Genomic DNA, 18,027 nt, shown 5'->3' with positions numbered 1-18,027 from the left:
TAATATTTTTATTATTATTATTAGAACTGACAATGAAATTCTATTATCTGTTAACATATTGTCTCACTTGTTTGGCAGGGCACAGAATATTATGCTAGAGTTTTTGCCTACAACATGAAGGGATGGGGAAATGCTGAAATTTCAAGCCCCCCTTGTGCTACTCCTTCCAGTAAGTTGACATTTCCAATATCAGACATAGTGTAGGTGGTATTTTTATAATTCACCTAAGACTTTCTTCTGTTGTACGTTGTATTTATTGCACAGATCCTGAATATTGTAATGTATTTACATTCATTAATCAAAATAATCCATTGAAGACTTCTTACATTTACTTACCGGTGAATACACATGCTCAGTCACTCTCGCCACTGTTGGGTCCTAATTGGTGTAGTGCTACTCTGTTCATAGATGGTAGAATTGGAAGGGACCTCCAGGGTCATCTGGTCCAACCCCCTGCTCAATGCTCTGAATAGCAGGGCATATCATTTACTTCTTTCCTGATGGTCAGGGAAGGAGCAGATCCCATTTATTAGCACATCAATATACAACAATGTTGAGAAGACTACTTCTTAGGACTGACTTTTGAGCAGTCAAGTACTATTTTTCTTCACTGTTCCAAACTACATGCTACAATTATTATCTATCTATAGGGTAACTTAGTGGGGACTATATTTATGGCTGACAGAAGGGAGTCTCTAGCTAGGTAACGTTTTGGGGGCCAGGCTGCCCATCTAGCAATTCTGGCAAATGCCAGATGGGCCAGTGTTGGCATTGGGCCACTTGGCTTGATGCCCTTGATGAGAGCTACTGTATTGAGTAGAAAACTATGACAGAGCAGAGAGCCATAGGCTCCTTGCCCCACCACTACTCATGTAAACCACTGGCTGCTCTAAGCCTACAGGAGTTTAGGAACATGTTGAGCACATCAGGGGCGACCATTGATACCAGACCACTGATATCCTCAGCATGCTCCCAACTGCAAAGACTGAAAGATGCCCCAAATTCATTGTTGGAAGTTTAATATTTTTCTTTACAATTGTATTGCTACAAAGGGAGTGTTATTAACAGGGTGGACAAAAGACATAACTATTACATGTGTGGTGACCAGGAGCGGGTCTGACTATGAAGATCCAGTAGAGCAAGATAATGTCACCGTGTATCACTTCCCAAACCAGTTAGTTACACGGTGCGAAAGTGGGGTGATGGTGTTGTGTACTGAGACTCGTCTCTGCTCACTGGTGAGATGGTGATAGTGCCAGCGTGTTACCCCCCAAAAAGTTCAGAGAGACAGGAAGATGGTTGAACTCAGATTTACTTGTCCATAAGGCGTAATGGTTTAACACCCATTAGATGGTGGTACAGTCCTTAAACATACTGCAACAACTTTATACAAGCTTTCACACTGGTGGTTGCAGTATCCTTCTTTAGATCCTTCTTAACCTCCAACTTTCTGACATTTTGGAGCTTTCATTTTGGCTGTAAGTACATTTTAAAATAGGGCTCATAATGATAGACATCACAGTGAAGTGCTAAAATTCTATTTATTTGCTCATCACTGTAATATGTGCTTCATTCAATGTTTGAAGGCCAATTACAACAGTGCCTCTCAGAGTATTATAAAGAGGAGAACACTTTGGTATCAACTCAAAAGAATGAAAAAAATGTATTCTATACAGACAAAAATTGCAATAAACCAAAGTTTAGTGGCTTACAAAAGTCAAATAGTGTCAAAAAAATCAATTACTGGTCAACAAGTGTTTAAAAAAACTTCATGTTACTGAAATAAAATAAGTCATTCCTTACCAATTTTTATGTGCTCAACACGAATGTGACAGTCAAACTGCAAAATTGGCTCCATTTTTTGTAATCTGCAATAATTGTTTATATCACGAAATGCATGCCAATAGTAATAGGCTGATGGCTAATACCTGTAACAAGTCATAGACTGCGTCTTAGACTTCTTTGCCTGTCTCTTGTCCAGCTGTTCGAGAGCATCTCTGTGGAGTGTCCAGCAGTAGTCGGCCAGCAAGGTAGTGGACCAGTCTCCCTGGTATCTTTGTACTAATGCAGTGATACACAGGAGTCAACAGATCTCCATTCTGCCAATATATGGGGGTCCACAGAGTGTTCCATTAGTACTTACCCTTTCCTGTTACCACACTCTGGTCAACTGCTCTTCCATATAGAAAGTCCATGTGTGCAACCACCAGACATACGTAAGCATTTTGTGACCAAATGCTTGGGGCTACACAGAATGGCATTACAGGCCACATATGGCTACCAGATTGCAGATTGTGCACCCCTAGCATATAATTTTTGTAAATGCTTGAGAAAGATAAATACTAAGTCTCTGAAGGCAGCTAGCCATTTACAGTATATAGGTCCCGAGATTTGGAAACAAGGGCTACTTTTGATGCACTAGAAAAACTGTCAGCTCATCCAGCCTTGCTATGCTACCCCACCGAGTGCTCGGAAGCAGAGAGCCACTGCTAATTAGCATAAAAGAAAATGAAAAATTTCAAGCATCTCAGACAGCATGAAATACTTTTTTATGTCAGCATTTCAGCAAGTAAATTGATAAAATCAACCCGGCATAGATGTTCAAACACCCACATGTTTTGAGCATGGTATAAAAATTTCTGCTGTGATTAAGAGCTCCCGCTTGAAACATGTAAGTGTTTGAACATCTATATTGTTCTTTTTTTTATCCATGTTGAAATGAAAAAAAAGTCTTTTATGCTACTGAAGTTGTTGGAAAATTTTAATTTTCTTTAAAGGATTGATTTTGGTACATTTTTATGTTTGTTTTTTTTCTAGCAAAAACCAGGAGTGAATACAGATCAAAAGATAAAGTATGAAGGGTGGGCACTTTTTTTGATTCTATCCTAGATTATGCAAAAAAATTTTTTTACAATATTTATCAAATTTGAGTGAAACTAGGCTTCAAAATACAAGCCAAAAACTAAGTAGAAATATGGATACTCATGTGATTGAACTAATAGTTCACTCATTGCTCTTTTCACATCTTCATCATGAGTTCTTTCTTTAAAAGCTAATTCAGATGGGTGTATATCGGTCGGGTTTTCCCATCCAACCGATATACGCTGCCCCTCTCTGCAAGGGGAGGAAGCGGGACAGGCCAGGAGCCAGTGCATTGAGCTCCCGCCCCCTTTCCACTGTTTGCAATGGGACGGGCGGGTGGGTGGCGGAGCGACGTCCTGCCCCGTCCCACCCCTCCCACTGCAAACAGTGGCGAGGGGCGGAGAGGGGGTGGGAGCTCAATGCACTAGCTCCCAGACCGGCACGCCTCCTCCCCTTGCAGAGAGGGGCAGCGTATATCTGTGGGGTCTGAAAACCTGACCGATATACGCCCATCTGAATAAGCCCTCAGGTTCTGATCTTTTAAATCAGTGAATTGTATAGTTTACACCAATGTTTTTGCCTTCAAAAACACTTCAACCCAATTTTTGTGTTGTGTTCCCAGAGTTTCTCAACCCTTTAATCTATGTACATTTCAGCCTATAATATATCTTGGACTTCATTCACACTTGTCTATTTCAGTCAGTACTTTGCTTTATTATTTTTCAGCCAAAACCAGTTAAAAATGCAGAAATGTTGCATTTGACACCATTTGCATAACACGCCGGGCATTGATAGTGAATGGTAATGATCGTGCTGTGCAATTCATGTAGAGATTATTGCCTACACTACTTTGTAGTGTTTCAGTGATCAAGCTAGTGAGTGCTATATCTCACTAGCTTGATCCGAAATACTCACCACAATACTTAAAGGGGTTGTCCCGCGGCAGCAAGTGGGTCTATACACTTCTGTATGGCCATATTAATGCACTTTGTAATGTACATTGTGCATTAATTATGAGCCATACAGAAGTTATAAAAAGTTTTATACTTACCTGCTCCGTTGCTGGCGTCCTCGTTCCCATGGAGCCGACTAATTTTCGCCCTCCGATGGCCAAATTAGCCGCGCTTGCGCAGTCCGGGTCTTCTGCTCTCTTCAATGGAGCCGCTCGTGCAGAATGCCGGCTCCGTGTAGCTCCGCCCCGTCACGTGCCGATTCCAGCCAATTAGGAGGCTGGAATCGGCAATGGACCGCACAGAAGAGCTGCGGTCCACGGAGGGAGCAGACCCCGGCGGCCATCTTCAGCAGGTAAGTATGAAGACGCCGGACCGCCGGGATTCAGGTAAGCGCTGAGCGGTTTGTTTTTTTAACCCCTGCATCGGGGTTGTCTCGCGCCGAACGGGGGGGGGGTTAAAAAAAAAAAAAAAAAAACGTTTCGGCGCGGGACAACCCCTTTAACCCCTTAGTGACCATCCCATAGACTTTTTATGTTCTGGTTTACTGGGCTTTAATACCCAGGGCCGTGAAAACACGCTCTCTATGGGAATTATTGGAGATATTGCAATTGAAAATGTGAAAAAATGAAAATTTTTTCAAAATTTTCCCAATTTTAGCGCTTTTAATAAATATATACAAATTGTTCTGGTTCGTTTTTAACAACTAAATGAAGTACAACATGTGGCGAAAAAACAACGTCAGAATAACTTGGATATGCAAAACCTTTACGGAGTTATGATATGTTAAAGCGACACATGACAGATTTCCAAAATTTGGCCTGGTCATTAAGGCGCAAACGGGCTTGGTCACTAAGGGGTTAAGAGTGATTGAAGCTTCAGGGCTTACTCACACAGGTGTATTTTTGCTGCATACGATGACTTATTCAGACAACAGTATTTGCGAGTGTTTGTGCACGCATAAAATATTTGTGTGCAAAACACACATAATAGAACTCCAGTGATAACAATGGGTTCCGTCTAATAAAAGTTTTTTAACCATGCATTCCCCACACGCACAAGAGTAGAACTTGCTCTATTTTCCTGCATGTTTCTGCATCAAGTGCCCCACAGAAGTCTATGGGAGGTATGCAAATACGCAGTCAATGCCCGTGCAAATGTGCTATATGCTGTGCAAAAACAACAGAGAAAAGAAATGCAGGTCTGAATGGCTCAATGTAAATGAATGGGCTTTTAGCACTGCGAATTACGCATGTGAAAAAATGCACAGAATATGCAGCCAACATACATCCGTGTGAGTGAGCCCTTAATAGAATTGTTCAGAATAAGAAAAACATGGCTGTTTTCTCCTAGTAACAGCACCACATCCGCCCATGGGTTGTGTCAATTGGCTCAGCTCTAAGGAAGCAAATTGAGCTGAATTGCAATACCTCACACAACCAGTGGACGAGTATGGCGCTGTCTTTGAAAGAATATAGCTATATTTTATAATCCTGAAGCACCCGTTTAACCCCTTTAGTGGCACGCCTGGAAAATCTCTGGGGCTTGCTGCACTGACCATGCAGTTAAACCCAGGAAGATTTCCGTGGACAACTCTTGTGCTGAAATGCTGGCCAGGACACACAGTTATTGTGCCACTGTACACCTTTGCCACTTTGAATTACCTCAGGAAAATCTCCAGGGCTTGCTGCACTGGTAATAATAAACCTGCCACTGAAAGGGTTAATCTGGTAATTCTAGATTATAGGACCACCATTATTTTATAATTAATCCCCCCAAACGCACACAGTTTTTTTTTTTACTCTATAATAGTACTGCTTGCTTATTGGCTCCAGTCATGACACAACTGTTTTACTAGATGATATATGACTTGTCAGAAACCTTTAATTCATGGGATCCGGTTTTGGTGATCGGTAATTGTGCAGATGATGATCACATACCACAGAAATTCATCCAACTTCCAAATCTAAAACATATCTGTAATCCATGACAGCAAAACAAAGAAAAGATGAAACAAGGCCGAGCAGAAATAATACTTGGCACCTAGACACGTTCGTCTGGCGCCCGTTGTTAAGTGATGTCATTATTTGGGGGGTGTTCTATAATTTTCTGTAATGTTTTGCTGTAATTTGCAGTGATTTGTCTTCTTCTATGATAATGTTATACATTGAAGGACTTGTATGCTAATCAGAAGGCATTAACATCTACAGTGTGTCACATTACGGAATTATATATGTTGGCGTGCCTTTAAAGAATGATGTTTCTTGCAATTTGTGTATTGAATTAAAGATAAAAAACATATACAATATCCATATAAATAACACCCCCCCCCCCCCCCGTAGGTTTTACAGGTTTCGTCAACCAATTAGCAAATCCGTTTTAGTAAGATTCTATAAAAAGAATTTCCTTTACAATTGAAACAATTTCATATAACAAGAAGTCAACTTCAGTGAAATCTTATATGAGGTTTCTTGGACGTCTACAAAAGTGACATATGTCAGGTTAACCCTTTCCAATCCACTGTCTGACGTCTAAAGACATTCTGATTGAAGGCTGTACAGCTCCGAAGTCGGAAGACGTCCAGCAGGGTATTCTTACTGTATATTACTGGCCACACTGTTTTCGGGGGCCTCTCCAGCATGTCACATACCACAGTACTGGCTCTAGCCAGCAGATGGCGCCATTGTATAATGGCAGAAAGAGAAAGCACCCTAGGAAACGCTGAATCCAAAATTGGATTACAAAGGGTTAAAACCATTAATACCCTGTTTCCCAGAAAATAAGAATATGATTTTTCAGGATTTTTCGGTATTTTTTAAGGATGTTTGAAATATAAGCTCTACTCCAAAAATAAGATCTAGTTACAATTAATAGATAAAAGTTAGAGATGAGCGAGCGTACTCGGCCACGCCCCTTTTTTGCCCGAGCAACGCGATTTTCGAGTACTTCCGTACTCGGGCGAAAAGATACGGGGGGCGCCGTGGGTGAGTGGGGGGTTGCAGCGGGGAGTAGGGGGGAGAGGGAGAGAGAGAGGGCTCCCCCCTGTTCCCCGCTGCTACCCTCCACGCCATCACGCCTCCCCCCGGCGCCCCCCCGAATCTTTTCACCCGAGTACTGAAGTACTCGAAAATCGCGGTGCTCGATCGAGTAATTACTCGAAACGAGTATACTTGCTCATCTCTAATAAAAATCACTTTAAATGTGTCCAGGCAGCTTTACATGTAAAAAAGTTAAATCCGTTGGAGCAAATATTAATATAAGATTCTGTCTTATTTTCGGGGAAACAGGGGGAGCAGCCAATTCAATGCCTACAAAGCATTGTTACCCTGCTGTACACATGCCCTAATTGGCTAGCAATATGTTACATTCTATAACAGTGCCTAGAAAGGACAAAGATAGACTAAATATGATGTCTCCAGATTTAGGACCACCTAGATGTGCCCAAAATAATAATCTTTATTTATATAGCACCAACATATTCCGCTGCGCTTACAATACAGGGGAAATAAAACAAGACCACGGTTACATAGTAATCAGTTGATTGATACAATAGGGGTGAGGGTCCTGCTCCAACGAGCTTACATACTACAAGTAATGGGGTGATACAGAAGGTAAAGGGGCTGGAGATGTGCACAGTATGGCGAGGTGGGGAGTGAGGGATGCTATAGACAATGGTCAGGCCGTATAGTGGCGGAATCGGTATGACTGCAGGTGACAGTTGCTTACGGCTAGCAGGAGCTGCAGTTGGTAAGGCAGGGAGCATGTTATCAGGCAGATGTGGTATGCCTCCCTGAAGAGGTGCATTTTCAGAGCAGGCCTGAAATTTAGTGTGTCAGTGATTGCCTAGATATTTTTTGGTAGCGCATTCCAGAGGACTGGTGCTGCTCTGGAGAAGTCTTGGAGGCAAAATGAGAGGTTCAAATTAGAGGGGCCCTTAGTCTGATTTGGTTAGCAGAGCGGAGGGCGCGGGCTGGTTGCTGAATTGCTGTGGAGCACTTTGTGGATGAGGGTAGTGAGTTTAAATTGTATTCTGTACTTGACGGGCAGCCAGTGCAGTGACTGGCACAGGATAGAAGCGTCCGAGTAGCAACTGGGCAGGAAGATGAGCCTGGCTTACGCAATCAGGTTGGATTAGAGTGGGTAGTATCTGGAGCAGGGGAGGCCTATCAGCAGCAAGATGCAATAATCGAGCCAAGAGTGGATGAGGGCAACAGTGAGCATTTTTAGCATGTCCACTGTGAGAAAAGGGTGTATTCTAGCGATGTTCTTGAGGTGCAGTTGACATGTTCGGGCAAGAGATTGGATGTAGAGGGTGAAGGAGAGATTGAGTCGAATATGACCCCAAGGCAGCGGGCGTGCTGTCTGGGAGTTATGGTGGTGCCACACACTGAGATGGAGATGTCAGGATGAGGTCGGTTAGTAGAGGGCAGAAACAGGAGAAGGTCAGTTTTTGAGAGGTTCAGTTTTAGGTAGAGAGAGGACATAATGTTAGAGACAGCGGACAGACAGTCGTGATGTTCTGGAGGAATATTGCTGTGATGTTCCAGGAGGAGGTGTATAGCTTGGTATCGTCAGCATAGAGATGGTACTGAAAACCAATCTACTGATGGTTTATCCAATGGGGGCTGTGTAGATGGAGAAGAAGAGGGGACTGAGGACCAAGCCCTGGGGGACTCCAACAGCAAGGGGAAGAGGAGGGGAGGTACAGCCAGGAGAGCAGACACTGAAGGAGCAGTCGGATAGGTAGGAGGAGAACCAGAAGCGGGCAGTGTCCTTTAGTCTAGTGGAGCAAAGCATACTGAAGAGGAGTTTGTGGTCAACAGTGTCGAAGGCTGCAGAGAGGTTGAGGAGGATCAGTAGGGAGTAGTCTCCCCTCGATTTGGCTGTCAGGAGGTCATTTGACACTTTAATCAGGGCGGTTTCTGTCGAGTGTAGGAGGCAGAAGCCGGACTGTAGAGAGTCAAGTAGAAAGTTTTCTGAGAGATAGCTTATAAGGTGAGAGTAAACCAGGTGTTCTAGAAGTTTGGAGATGAAGGGGAGGTTTGAGATGGGTCGATAGTTGGCAGCATCGGTCGAGTCAAGAGCTGGTTTCTTTAGCAACGGGGATATGATAGCGTGTTTGAATGAGGAGGGGAAAATGCCAGAGGTCAGAGAAAGATTGAATATAGTGGTGACGTCGGGGATGACCACCTGGGAGAGGGACCGGATGAGGTGTGATCAAAGAGGGTCGCTAGCGCAGGTGGTGGGGGGAGCGGAGGAGAACAGTCTGGAGACTTTTCCCTCTGTTGTTGGTCTAAGTACAGAGAGTGAACAGGAGTTAGATGCAGTACTGACGAGACTAGGGTCGGGGCTCATCTGGGATTGGTAGGTTATTTCCTGCCGGATGTCATCAAAAGACTAGCGCTTAAGTGACAGGCCTTTATAATGCCTTAATGCCCATGGTTTTTTGTTTGTTTTTTTCATTGTCCTATTGAAAATTCAATAACAATTTTATTTTTTGTCAACTTAACTATATTGAGCGCTTGTTTTTTGCAAGATAAGTTGTATTTTTTTATGGCACCACTTTGATGTGCGTAAAATGTGTTGTAAAACTTTTATTAATTTTTTTGGGGGGGGGGGAGGTATAAGAAAAACTGAAATTCAAGCAGCGTTTTGGGGTTTTGCTTTATTAGTATTCACCTTGCTGTAAAAAACAAATCATGATAACACTTTGAATCAGCATGATAATGGAGATACAAAGTTTAATTTGCATTACTGCTTTTGCACATTAAAAACACTTAGAAATAAAATTGTTTCGCTGCCTCCACATTACACGACTCAGGATATTTTTTTCTTTTTCATCGAAAGATTATTTCTTGCAGGACAACCTATAGTTTTTATTGGTACCAATGTTGGGCTACAGGTGACTTTTGGATCACTTTTTATTCTGCTTTTTGGGAGGTTGGAGTAGCGAAAAATGGCAATTCTATATTAGATTTGTAGGGTTTTCTTTTACTTTGCTGCATAAATGAACTTTACCTACATTCTGTGCGCTATTACTTCAATACTTAATATAATTTTTTACATTTTTTAAATGTTTTTACTAGAGATGAGCGAGCATACTCGTCCGAGCTTGATGCTCGTTCGAGTATTAGGGTGCTCGAGATGCTCATTACTCGAGACGAGCACCACGCGGTACTCGTCTCGATTAAACGAGCACTGACCATTGAATTCAATGGAGCCGGCAATACAGCCGGCTCCATTGAAAGCAATGGGCTGCCGGTGAGCGAGGGGATGAATTTTCGGGAAGGGCTTAAAAATATAAGCCCTTACCTGAAAATCATCCTAAAATGTGTAAAAATAAAAAAAAAAGGAATACTCACCTTTCCGCTGCAGCCGGAGTTCAGCCGCGGCCGGCCGGCAGTTCTCCTGAACTGCTCTGAATAGTATTCAGCAGCCGGGGATTTAAAATCCCCGCCCGCTGAATGAGCTGCCTCTGATTGGTCACAGCCTCACCAATCAGAGGCAGCTCTCACTCACACCCATTCAAGTGCTGCCTCTGATTGGCTCAGCGCAGGGACCAATCAGGGGCAGCTCTCAGCCTTCATTCAGCTGCTAGATTGTAGGAGCAGGAACTTTAAACTTGCACCGTACATTTACTATAGCACAAGTTTAAAGTCTGGGATTAAGAAGCTGTATATTTATGCTGCTTAGTTGCTAATGGGTTAATTGAAGAATGCTTTATAAGCCGTAGAAAAAAACTAACTTTTTGGCTTAAATTTGAAACATCAAATTTGATAAAACAAAAAGCTTTCACATATAGGCTTTTATTTGGCTTTTTTTTTTGTTTGTATCTGAAGAGCTAAAAAAGTTGCATCCAGATATTAGTTAAAAGTTTATAGTAAACTTTGTGTTGGTTTTTTGGACCTCTTTAGAGGTCAGTGGTGTTTTTTTATCAAGATGTAGCATGCTTAAGGTATGGGATTTTCATTGAGCATTTTCTTCATGAGTTTCTGAATAGTAAAGAATCATAGAATGGTAGAGTTGGAAGGGACCTCCATGGTCATCGGGCCCAACCCCCTACTCAGCTTAGTACTTTCAAGGGAACCTGCCATAAAGTGCCATAAACTAACGTATGGTGCTGTTAGGCGAGCTAACAGGGAGATCGGTCATTTATTTTAATCCGGCTGTATACACTTCTATGGGATAGCACACACACTGGACTCTGAAAAGTGTTGGGACCAGGAAGCAGGTGAGTATAAAAAATACTTAAAGCCCAATGTCCATGAGTGGGTGGCATCATTTGAGAACTTCTGCCTGTTCTTAACAGTGTTCCTCTATGCTTGCCTCAATTCTTGCCTATACTTTTGTAAACCAAATCCTGCTGTCTACCATACACTAGAGTTATTTCATAGACATTCCTGTCGCCTAACTCCTTAGGCAGCCTATCCACAGGCATTGCGATAGCCGCCGCCCGGGAGCAGGAGCTGGCAGACGGGTCTCCGCAGTGAGCCTATCTGACAGGCTCACTGCGGAGAATCGCGGCAATTCTCAGCATGCTGCGATTTGCCGGCCGTGAGCGGAGAATTGCTATGATTCTCCGCTCGTGGACAGGGGGGCTTCGCTTTCCATAGCAATGCTATGAAAAGCGTGCGTTGCATTCCCCGCATTCCCCCCAAGTATAACTGAATAAGAAATATATAAATAATAAGAAATGCTGAATTTTACTTCCACCTACTTCTTATTAGTCCTTGGAAGGTTGCGTTCTATCACTTGCTTATTGTCACTTAATACATTCATTTTGGCCATGCCCACCCAGTGGAGCATTCATCTGATTGGCAGGACTTCCACAACAGTTTGCTTCTTTTGGCTTACTCCAAGACCTTCATCATAGGGTTAAGGCCCCACTTGTATCTTGGGTTAGCGTCACTTGTTTTTTGTCTTTGTCTATAAACCAGAGTGTGGGTCAAGAACAAGGATATCCGTTTCTGGTGTAATTACCAATCATTTGAGAAAGAAGTCACTTTATTGCCGCAGATGCCACTCTGATAGTAAAGAAATTAAATGACAAATCATTTATCTTATGGATCAATTTCTTTTGGATTGTCTCTCCAAAAAAGACAATCATGTGGCCTTGTGTGGCGCAGAGAGTTAAGGCAGTAGAATGCAGTCCTAAACTCTCGATCATGACCTGAAGGTTGCAAGTTCAATCCCCACGTGGTTCAGGTAGCCGACTCTGCCTTCCATCCTTCCGAGGTCAGCAAAATGAGTACCCGGCTTGGTGGGGGTAATAAATAAATTCCTGAAAGCGCTGTGGAATAAGTTGGCCCTATACAAATAACAAGTCCCCATTCCCTCTCCACAAGTCCAGGCTCCAAACATTTTTTTGTTTTTGAGAGAAACATATAGCCACGATCTCCCTGATTTATGAGTAGAATGGCAGAAGTACGGTAAAGACTGTACAGTCAAAGAGTAGATCCATAGCGCCTTTCATCTGGATCCCGCTGATTCATTAACATAATGCAGGGACTGCAGTGAAGACTAGTGCATAGACAGTCAAAGAGATGGTGGCGAAAGGTGGAGAAAATTTATGTGCTTTTCTATGTCTGTAGAAATTTGGCTGCCTTACCGAATATGTAATGATTAACATTAATGGCTCTAGGAGACCAAGATAACTCTAAATCAGCGGAATAGCATTGAAAACCCTCATGTAAGAGGATGATATTAAACTTTCCTCTCTACAGAAGGTACTAAGAACTGCAGTTGTAAGAGATGTGAGTAAATGTAAGTGTTGATGTTTTAATGTCATAGCAGGTTCTTGCATCTCTCTGCCATTACTGACACCTTGTCTCGGTAACCAACTTTGTCTGCATTTGCCTAACAGACTGGAAAGACTACGACGGCCGAGAGCTTAGACACAAGGGACAGAATGAGGCATTGGAGCGTCTCCTTCAGCAGGTCCGAGCTGTTCATCAGCATTACAGCTGTCGAGGTAAGAGTGAGAAGATTGGCTGCCAAGGTGTCTGAAGGTTTGCTTTCATCTAAAAAGGAGTGTCCCGTGTGTCAGCAAGCTAACAGCCAAGCAAATCATCCAACTTAGTTTTTGAGTAGTAGTAGAAGAAAATATTCAAATTATATTTCTGTAAGAGTAGAAAAAAAGGAACTGCTGGCATTTATAAAGATTCATGTTATCACCTTAAGGGGGTTAGCCCATAAAAAAAATCACAGGATAGGTGATGATCCCATGATTGCTGGGGGGGCAACTATTGGGTTCTCAAGAGATCATAAGAACAGCACACCCCAAGTCATTGGAAATGGAGTGGTGTTGTCCATGTGTAACTGCTGCTGCATTCAGTTCTATGGGACTGAAGGAGATGGCTAAGCGTTATGCTTGACTGTTGCCATAGACAGTGAATGTATGCAGGTGCTCCATTCACGATATGGACTCGAAGAGCACCGTTCTCATGATCCCTAGAGTTCCTTGCAATTAGGACCCCCAACGATCATACATTTATCACCTTTTAAATGAAAGCTGTGTACAGTGGTGTAGCATGAAGCTCCTGAGCCCCACCAATCAGATACCATTTATAGTACACAGGTTCCTTTTGGGTTTTCTCAGGCTCTAGCTGACCATAACTACTACAACTCCTATGATACCCCTTTTCATAATAGGCCAGCTACCATTTGTTTTGAACGCATTCGTTTTTGTAATATCGTCGTAAATTTTTCAGCATTTTCGTCAGTTATCCAAACTTAATATTTTCGAAAACTTTAATTATTCCTCTATAGAATGCAAGTTTTTAAATTCAAGCAATATGATTTACAGAAAAGTTACACAAGTTCATCAACATCAACTGATGTTGCATAGTAGTCCATCTACCCCTGGAAACTATCGTAATAGTTCAACTGTTGTTTGGGGATTGGTTAAAGGGATTGTCCCACTACTTGGAATTGCTTCACAACCACTTTGTTCTTCTTGACTGCTGCAGCAATGACAGGCCATAGCGGTGACCTCCTATAGGCAGTGATGGCTGCAGGAGTCACATATACTGGTCAGCAGCAAGCAGGAAGGACAGAGTTAATGTGAAGCCATTTTAAGTTGGGGAAAAGCCCTTTTTTAATAAAACTAATTAATTTGAATATCTTCACACTGGTTTCCTGTATAAACTGGTCAAAGTATACAGTACAGCATATTTAAGTGACAGTCCCATAACTGTCCCATAACATTTATAAAATACTGTCTACCAAGACACTTTGCAACCAACTGAGGAAAGCAATTATAAAAATTGCAAAAAATGGGAAATTATCAAAATGTGATTTCCACAACATTGGCTATACCTCACTTGACAATTCAAGGTATCATTTCTAAATATACAAAAACAGGCTGCCATTGGGAACAAAACGGGTTGCTTGTCAAAAGCTTATGCCCAAGACAGAAGAGAGCTGTACAGAATCGTCAAGACGAATCAGCGAGGGTCAGATCAGTTGCTGCAGTTTCCACTGCTGACAAGAATTTAAGTAATATAGCATGCAATAGAGCCATATGCAGTCCAGGTTTTGGCTACTACAAGGCCAAGAAAACAAATACTTGTGGGCCAGCAAAAAGAAGAAATGTTTGGCATGGGCTAAGAAATGCCAAACCCGAGTGGCTCATCAGTGGAATTCGATAATATGGAGTGACAAGTTGAGGTTCGATCTAATCGTTGACGATGAGTGTACACTAGTTGTCCAAACTTCACCCTGACTACCTAACTCGGATAGTGAAATTTCCAGCTTCTGTAATGGCGCTGGGATGTATGTCAGTTGAAGGCGTAGTAGTCACCCCTTCATAGTGAATACTATCAATACTGTTATGCACCAAAACATTTTCGCTGATCATTTTTTGCCCTCTATTCCAAAGTTTCAAACTAATAATGGAGAATTCACTTTTCATCAAGATGGAACATTCCATCATACAACTTTACAGTCAACTAAAGCCTGGTTGGCTCAAAATGGGATCTCCACACTTCTCTGGTCTGTAAGCAGCCCCAATCTATCATCAATTTAGTCATTATGGGGAGAGATGAAGCAGAAGCCAGATAAAAATCCATGCTGCATCAAGGACGCATTAAAGGCAAGGATTCAGCAAATGTAGAATTCAACCACCTCTGAGGAGTATCAAGCACTACTAAACTCAATGCCCTTCCAAGTAGAAGAAGTCATTCTATGTAGAAGGGATACAACTAAGTTTCAAATAAACTTTTTATTGTTTTTTTCTCGACTAGTTGGACTATTTCGATATACTGTATTTCAGCTGATAGTCGGACGATTATGGAAATACAGGCTGTGCTTTAGCATTAGAAATGTATTTGTTTCTAGTAGCTGTAGATTTCTTGAACATCCCTTTTATACCTAAATAAATGCTTCTAATTTGACAGCTTAATTTGTTTTTAATTGTGTTATGTCAAATAAGGTAACTAATAGAGATGAGCGAGCACCAAAATGCTCGAGTGCTCGTTATTCGGGACGAACTTTTCGCGATGCTCGAGGGTTCGTTTCGAGTAACGAACCCCATTGAAGTCAATGGGCGACCCGAGCATTTTTGTATTTCGCCGATGCTCGCTAAGGTTTCCTTGTGTGAAAATCTGGGCAATTCAAGAAAGTGATGGGAACGACACAGCAACGGATAGGGCAGGCGAGGGGCTACATGTTGGGCTGCATCTCAAGTTCACAGGTCCCACTATTAAGCCACAATAGCGGCAAGAGTGGCCCCCCCCCCCCTCCCAAAAACGTTTACTTCTGAAAAGCCCTCATTAGCATGGCATACCTTAGCTAAGCACCACACTACCTCCAACAAAGCACAATCACTGCCTGCATGACACTCCACTGCCACTTCTCCTGGGTTACATGCTTCCCAACCGCCCCCCCTCCCCCCCACAGCGCACACCAAAGTGTCCCTGCGCAGCCTTCAGCTGCCCTAATGCCACACCACGCTCATGTCTATTTAGAAGTGCGTCTGCCATGAGGAGGAACCGCAGGCATACACTGCAGAGGTTGGCACGGCTAGGCAGCGACCCTCTTTAAAAGTGGCGGGGTGATAGTCCACAATGCTGTACAGAAGCAATGAGAAATAGAATCCTGTGCCACCGCCATCAGGAGCTGCACACGTGGGCATAGCAATGGGGAACCTATGTGTCACACACTATTCATTCTGTCAAGGTGTCTCTGCATGCCCCAGTCAGACCGGGCTTTTTAATTCATAGACACAGGCAGGTACAACTCCCTATTGTGAAGTCCCTGTCGACCGACAGCATGGGTGGCTTCCTGGAACCCACCGGCGGTACATAAAAATATCCCATTGCAGTGCCCAACACAGCTGAGGTAGTAATGTCGTGCTTAATGCAGGTGGGCTAAAAATTTATTTGATTACACTGTAGGCGAGGGACCACAAAAATTGCTGTATCAACAGTACTAATGTACCTGAAAAAAATTGGCCATGGCCAACCAAGAGGGCAGGTGAAACCCATTAATCGCTTTGGTTAATGTGGCTTAAGTGGTAACTAGGCCTGGAGGCAGCCCAGTTTAACGAAAAATTGGTTCAAGTTAAAGTTCCAACGCTTTTCAGAGCATTGAAACATCTAAAAATTGTTTAGAAAAATTATGAGTGAGCCTTGTGGCCCTAAGAAAAATTGCCCGTTCAGCGTGATTACGTGAGGTTTCAGGAGGAGGAGCAGGAGGAGGAGGAGGAATATTAGACACAGATTGATGAAGCAGAAATGTCCCCGTTTTGGATGGTGAGAGAGAACGTAGCTTCCATCCGCGGGTGCAGCCTACGTATTGCTTACGTATCGCTGCTGTCCGCTGGTGGAGAAGAGAAGTCTGGGGAAATCCAGGCTTTGTTCATCTTGATGAGTGTTAGCCTGTCGGCACTGTCGGTTGACAGGCGGGTACGCTTATCTGTGATGATTCCCCCAGCCGCACTAAACACCCTCTCCGACAAGACGCTAGCCGCAGGACAAGCAAGCACCTCCAGGGCATACAGCACTAGTTCAGGCCACGTGTCCAGCTTCGACACCCAGTAGTTGTAGGGGGCAGAGGCGTCACCGAGGATGGTCGTGCGATCGGCTACGTACTCCCTCACCATCCTTTTACAGTGCTCCCGCCGACTCAGCCTTGACTGGGGAGCGGTGACACAGTCTTGCTGGGGAGCCATAAAGCTGGCCAGGCCCTTAAAGACTGTTGCATTGTCTGGGCTGTACATGCTGCTCGATCTACGCACCTCCCCTGCTACATGGCCCTCGGAACTGCGCCTTCTGCCACTAGCGCTGTCGGATGGGAATTTTACCATCAGCTTGTCCGCCAGGGTCCTGTGGTATAGCAACACTCTCGAACCCCTTTCCTCTTCGGGAATGAGACTGGGAAGGTTCTCCTTATAGCGTGGGTCGAGCAGTGTGTACACCCAGTAATCTGTAGTGGCCAGAATGCGTTGAATGCGAGGGTCACGAGAAAGGCATCCTAACATGAAGTCAGCCATGTGTGCCAGGGTACCTGTACGCAACACATGGCTGTCCGCACTAGGAAGATCACTTTCAGGATCCTCCTCCTCCTCCTCCTCCTCCTCCTCCTCAGGCCATACACGCTGAAATGATGACAGGCAACCAGCATGGGTACCGTCAGCAGTGGGCCAAGCTGTCTCTTCCCCCTCCTCCTCATCCTCCTCATCCTCCTCCTCCTCCTCCTGAACGCGCTGAGATATAGACAGGAGGGTGCTCTGACTATCCAGCGACATACTGTCTTCCCCCGGCTCTGTTTCCGAGCGCAAAGCATCTGCCTTTATGGTTTGCAGGGAACTTCTCAAGATGCATAGCAGAGGAATGGTGACGCTAATGATTGCAGCATCGCCGCTCACCACCTGGGTAGACTGATCAAAGTTTCGAAGGACCTGGCAGATGTCTGCCAACCAGGCCCACTCTTCTGAAAAGAATTGAGGAGGCTGACTCCCACTACGCCGCCCATGTTGGAGTTGGTATTCCACTATAGCTCTACGCTGCTCATAGAGCCTAGCCAACATGTGGAGCGTAGAGTTCCACCGTGTGGGCACGTCGCACAGCAGTCGGTGCACTGGCAGATTAAAGCGATGTTGCAGGGTGCGCAGGGTGGCAGCGTCCTTGTGGGACTTGCGGAAATGTGCGCAGAGCCGGCGCACCTTTACGAGCAGGTCTGACAAGCGTGGATAGCTTTTCAGAAAGCGCTGAAC

The 18,027-nt window shown here is 43.8% G+C and overlaps 1 protein-coding gene across 1 annotated transcript in view; it reads left to right on the top strand.

Annotated features, from left to right (window-relative positions):
- ANKFN1 (ankyrin repeat and fibronectin type III domain containing 1) overlaps positions 1-18,027 on the top strand; it is a 432,348-nt gene that overhangs the window by 212,456 nt on the left and 201,865 nt on the right. The window contains exons 6-7 of the mRNA XM_066586983.1: positions 79-169; positions 12,676-12,783. Of these exons, the coding sequence (XP_066443080.1) occupies positions 79-169; positions 12,676-12,783 (199 nt within the window). The remainder of the gene's footprint in view (positions 1-78; positions 170-12,675; positions 12,784-18,027) is intronic.

The sequence above is a fragment of the Eleutherodactylus coqui genome, chromosome 13 (genome assembly GCF_035609145.1).
Source record: "Eleutherodactylus coqui strain aEleCoq1 chromosome 13, aEleCoq1.hap1, whole genome shotgun sequence".
Lineage (NCBI taxonomy): Eukaryota > Metazoa > Chordata > Amphibia > Anura > Eleutherodactylidae > Eleutherodactylus > Eleutherodactylus coqui.
This window is presented reverse-complemented; position numbering and strand designations above follow the sequence as displayed.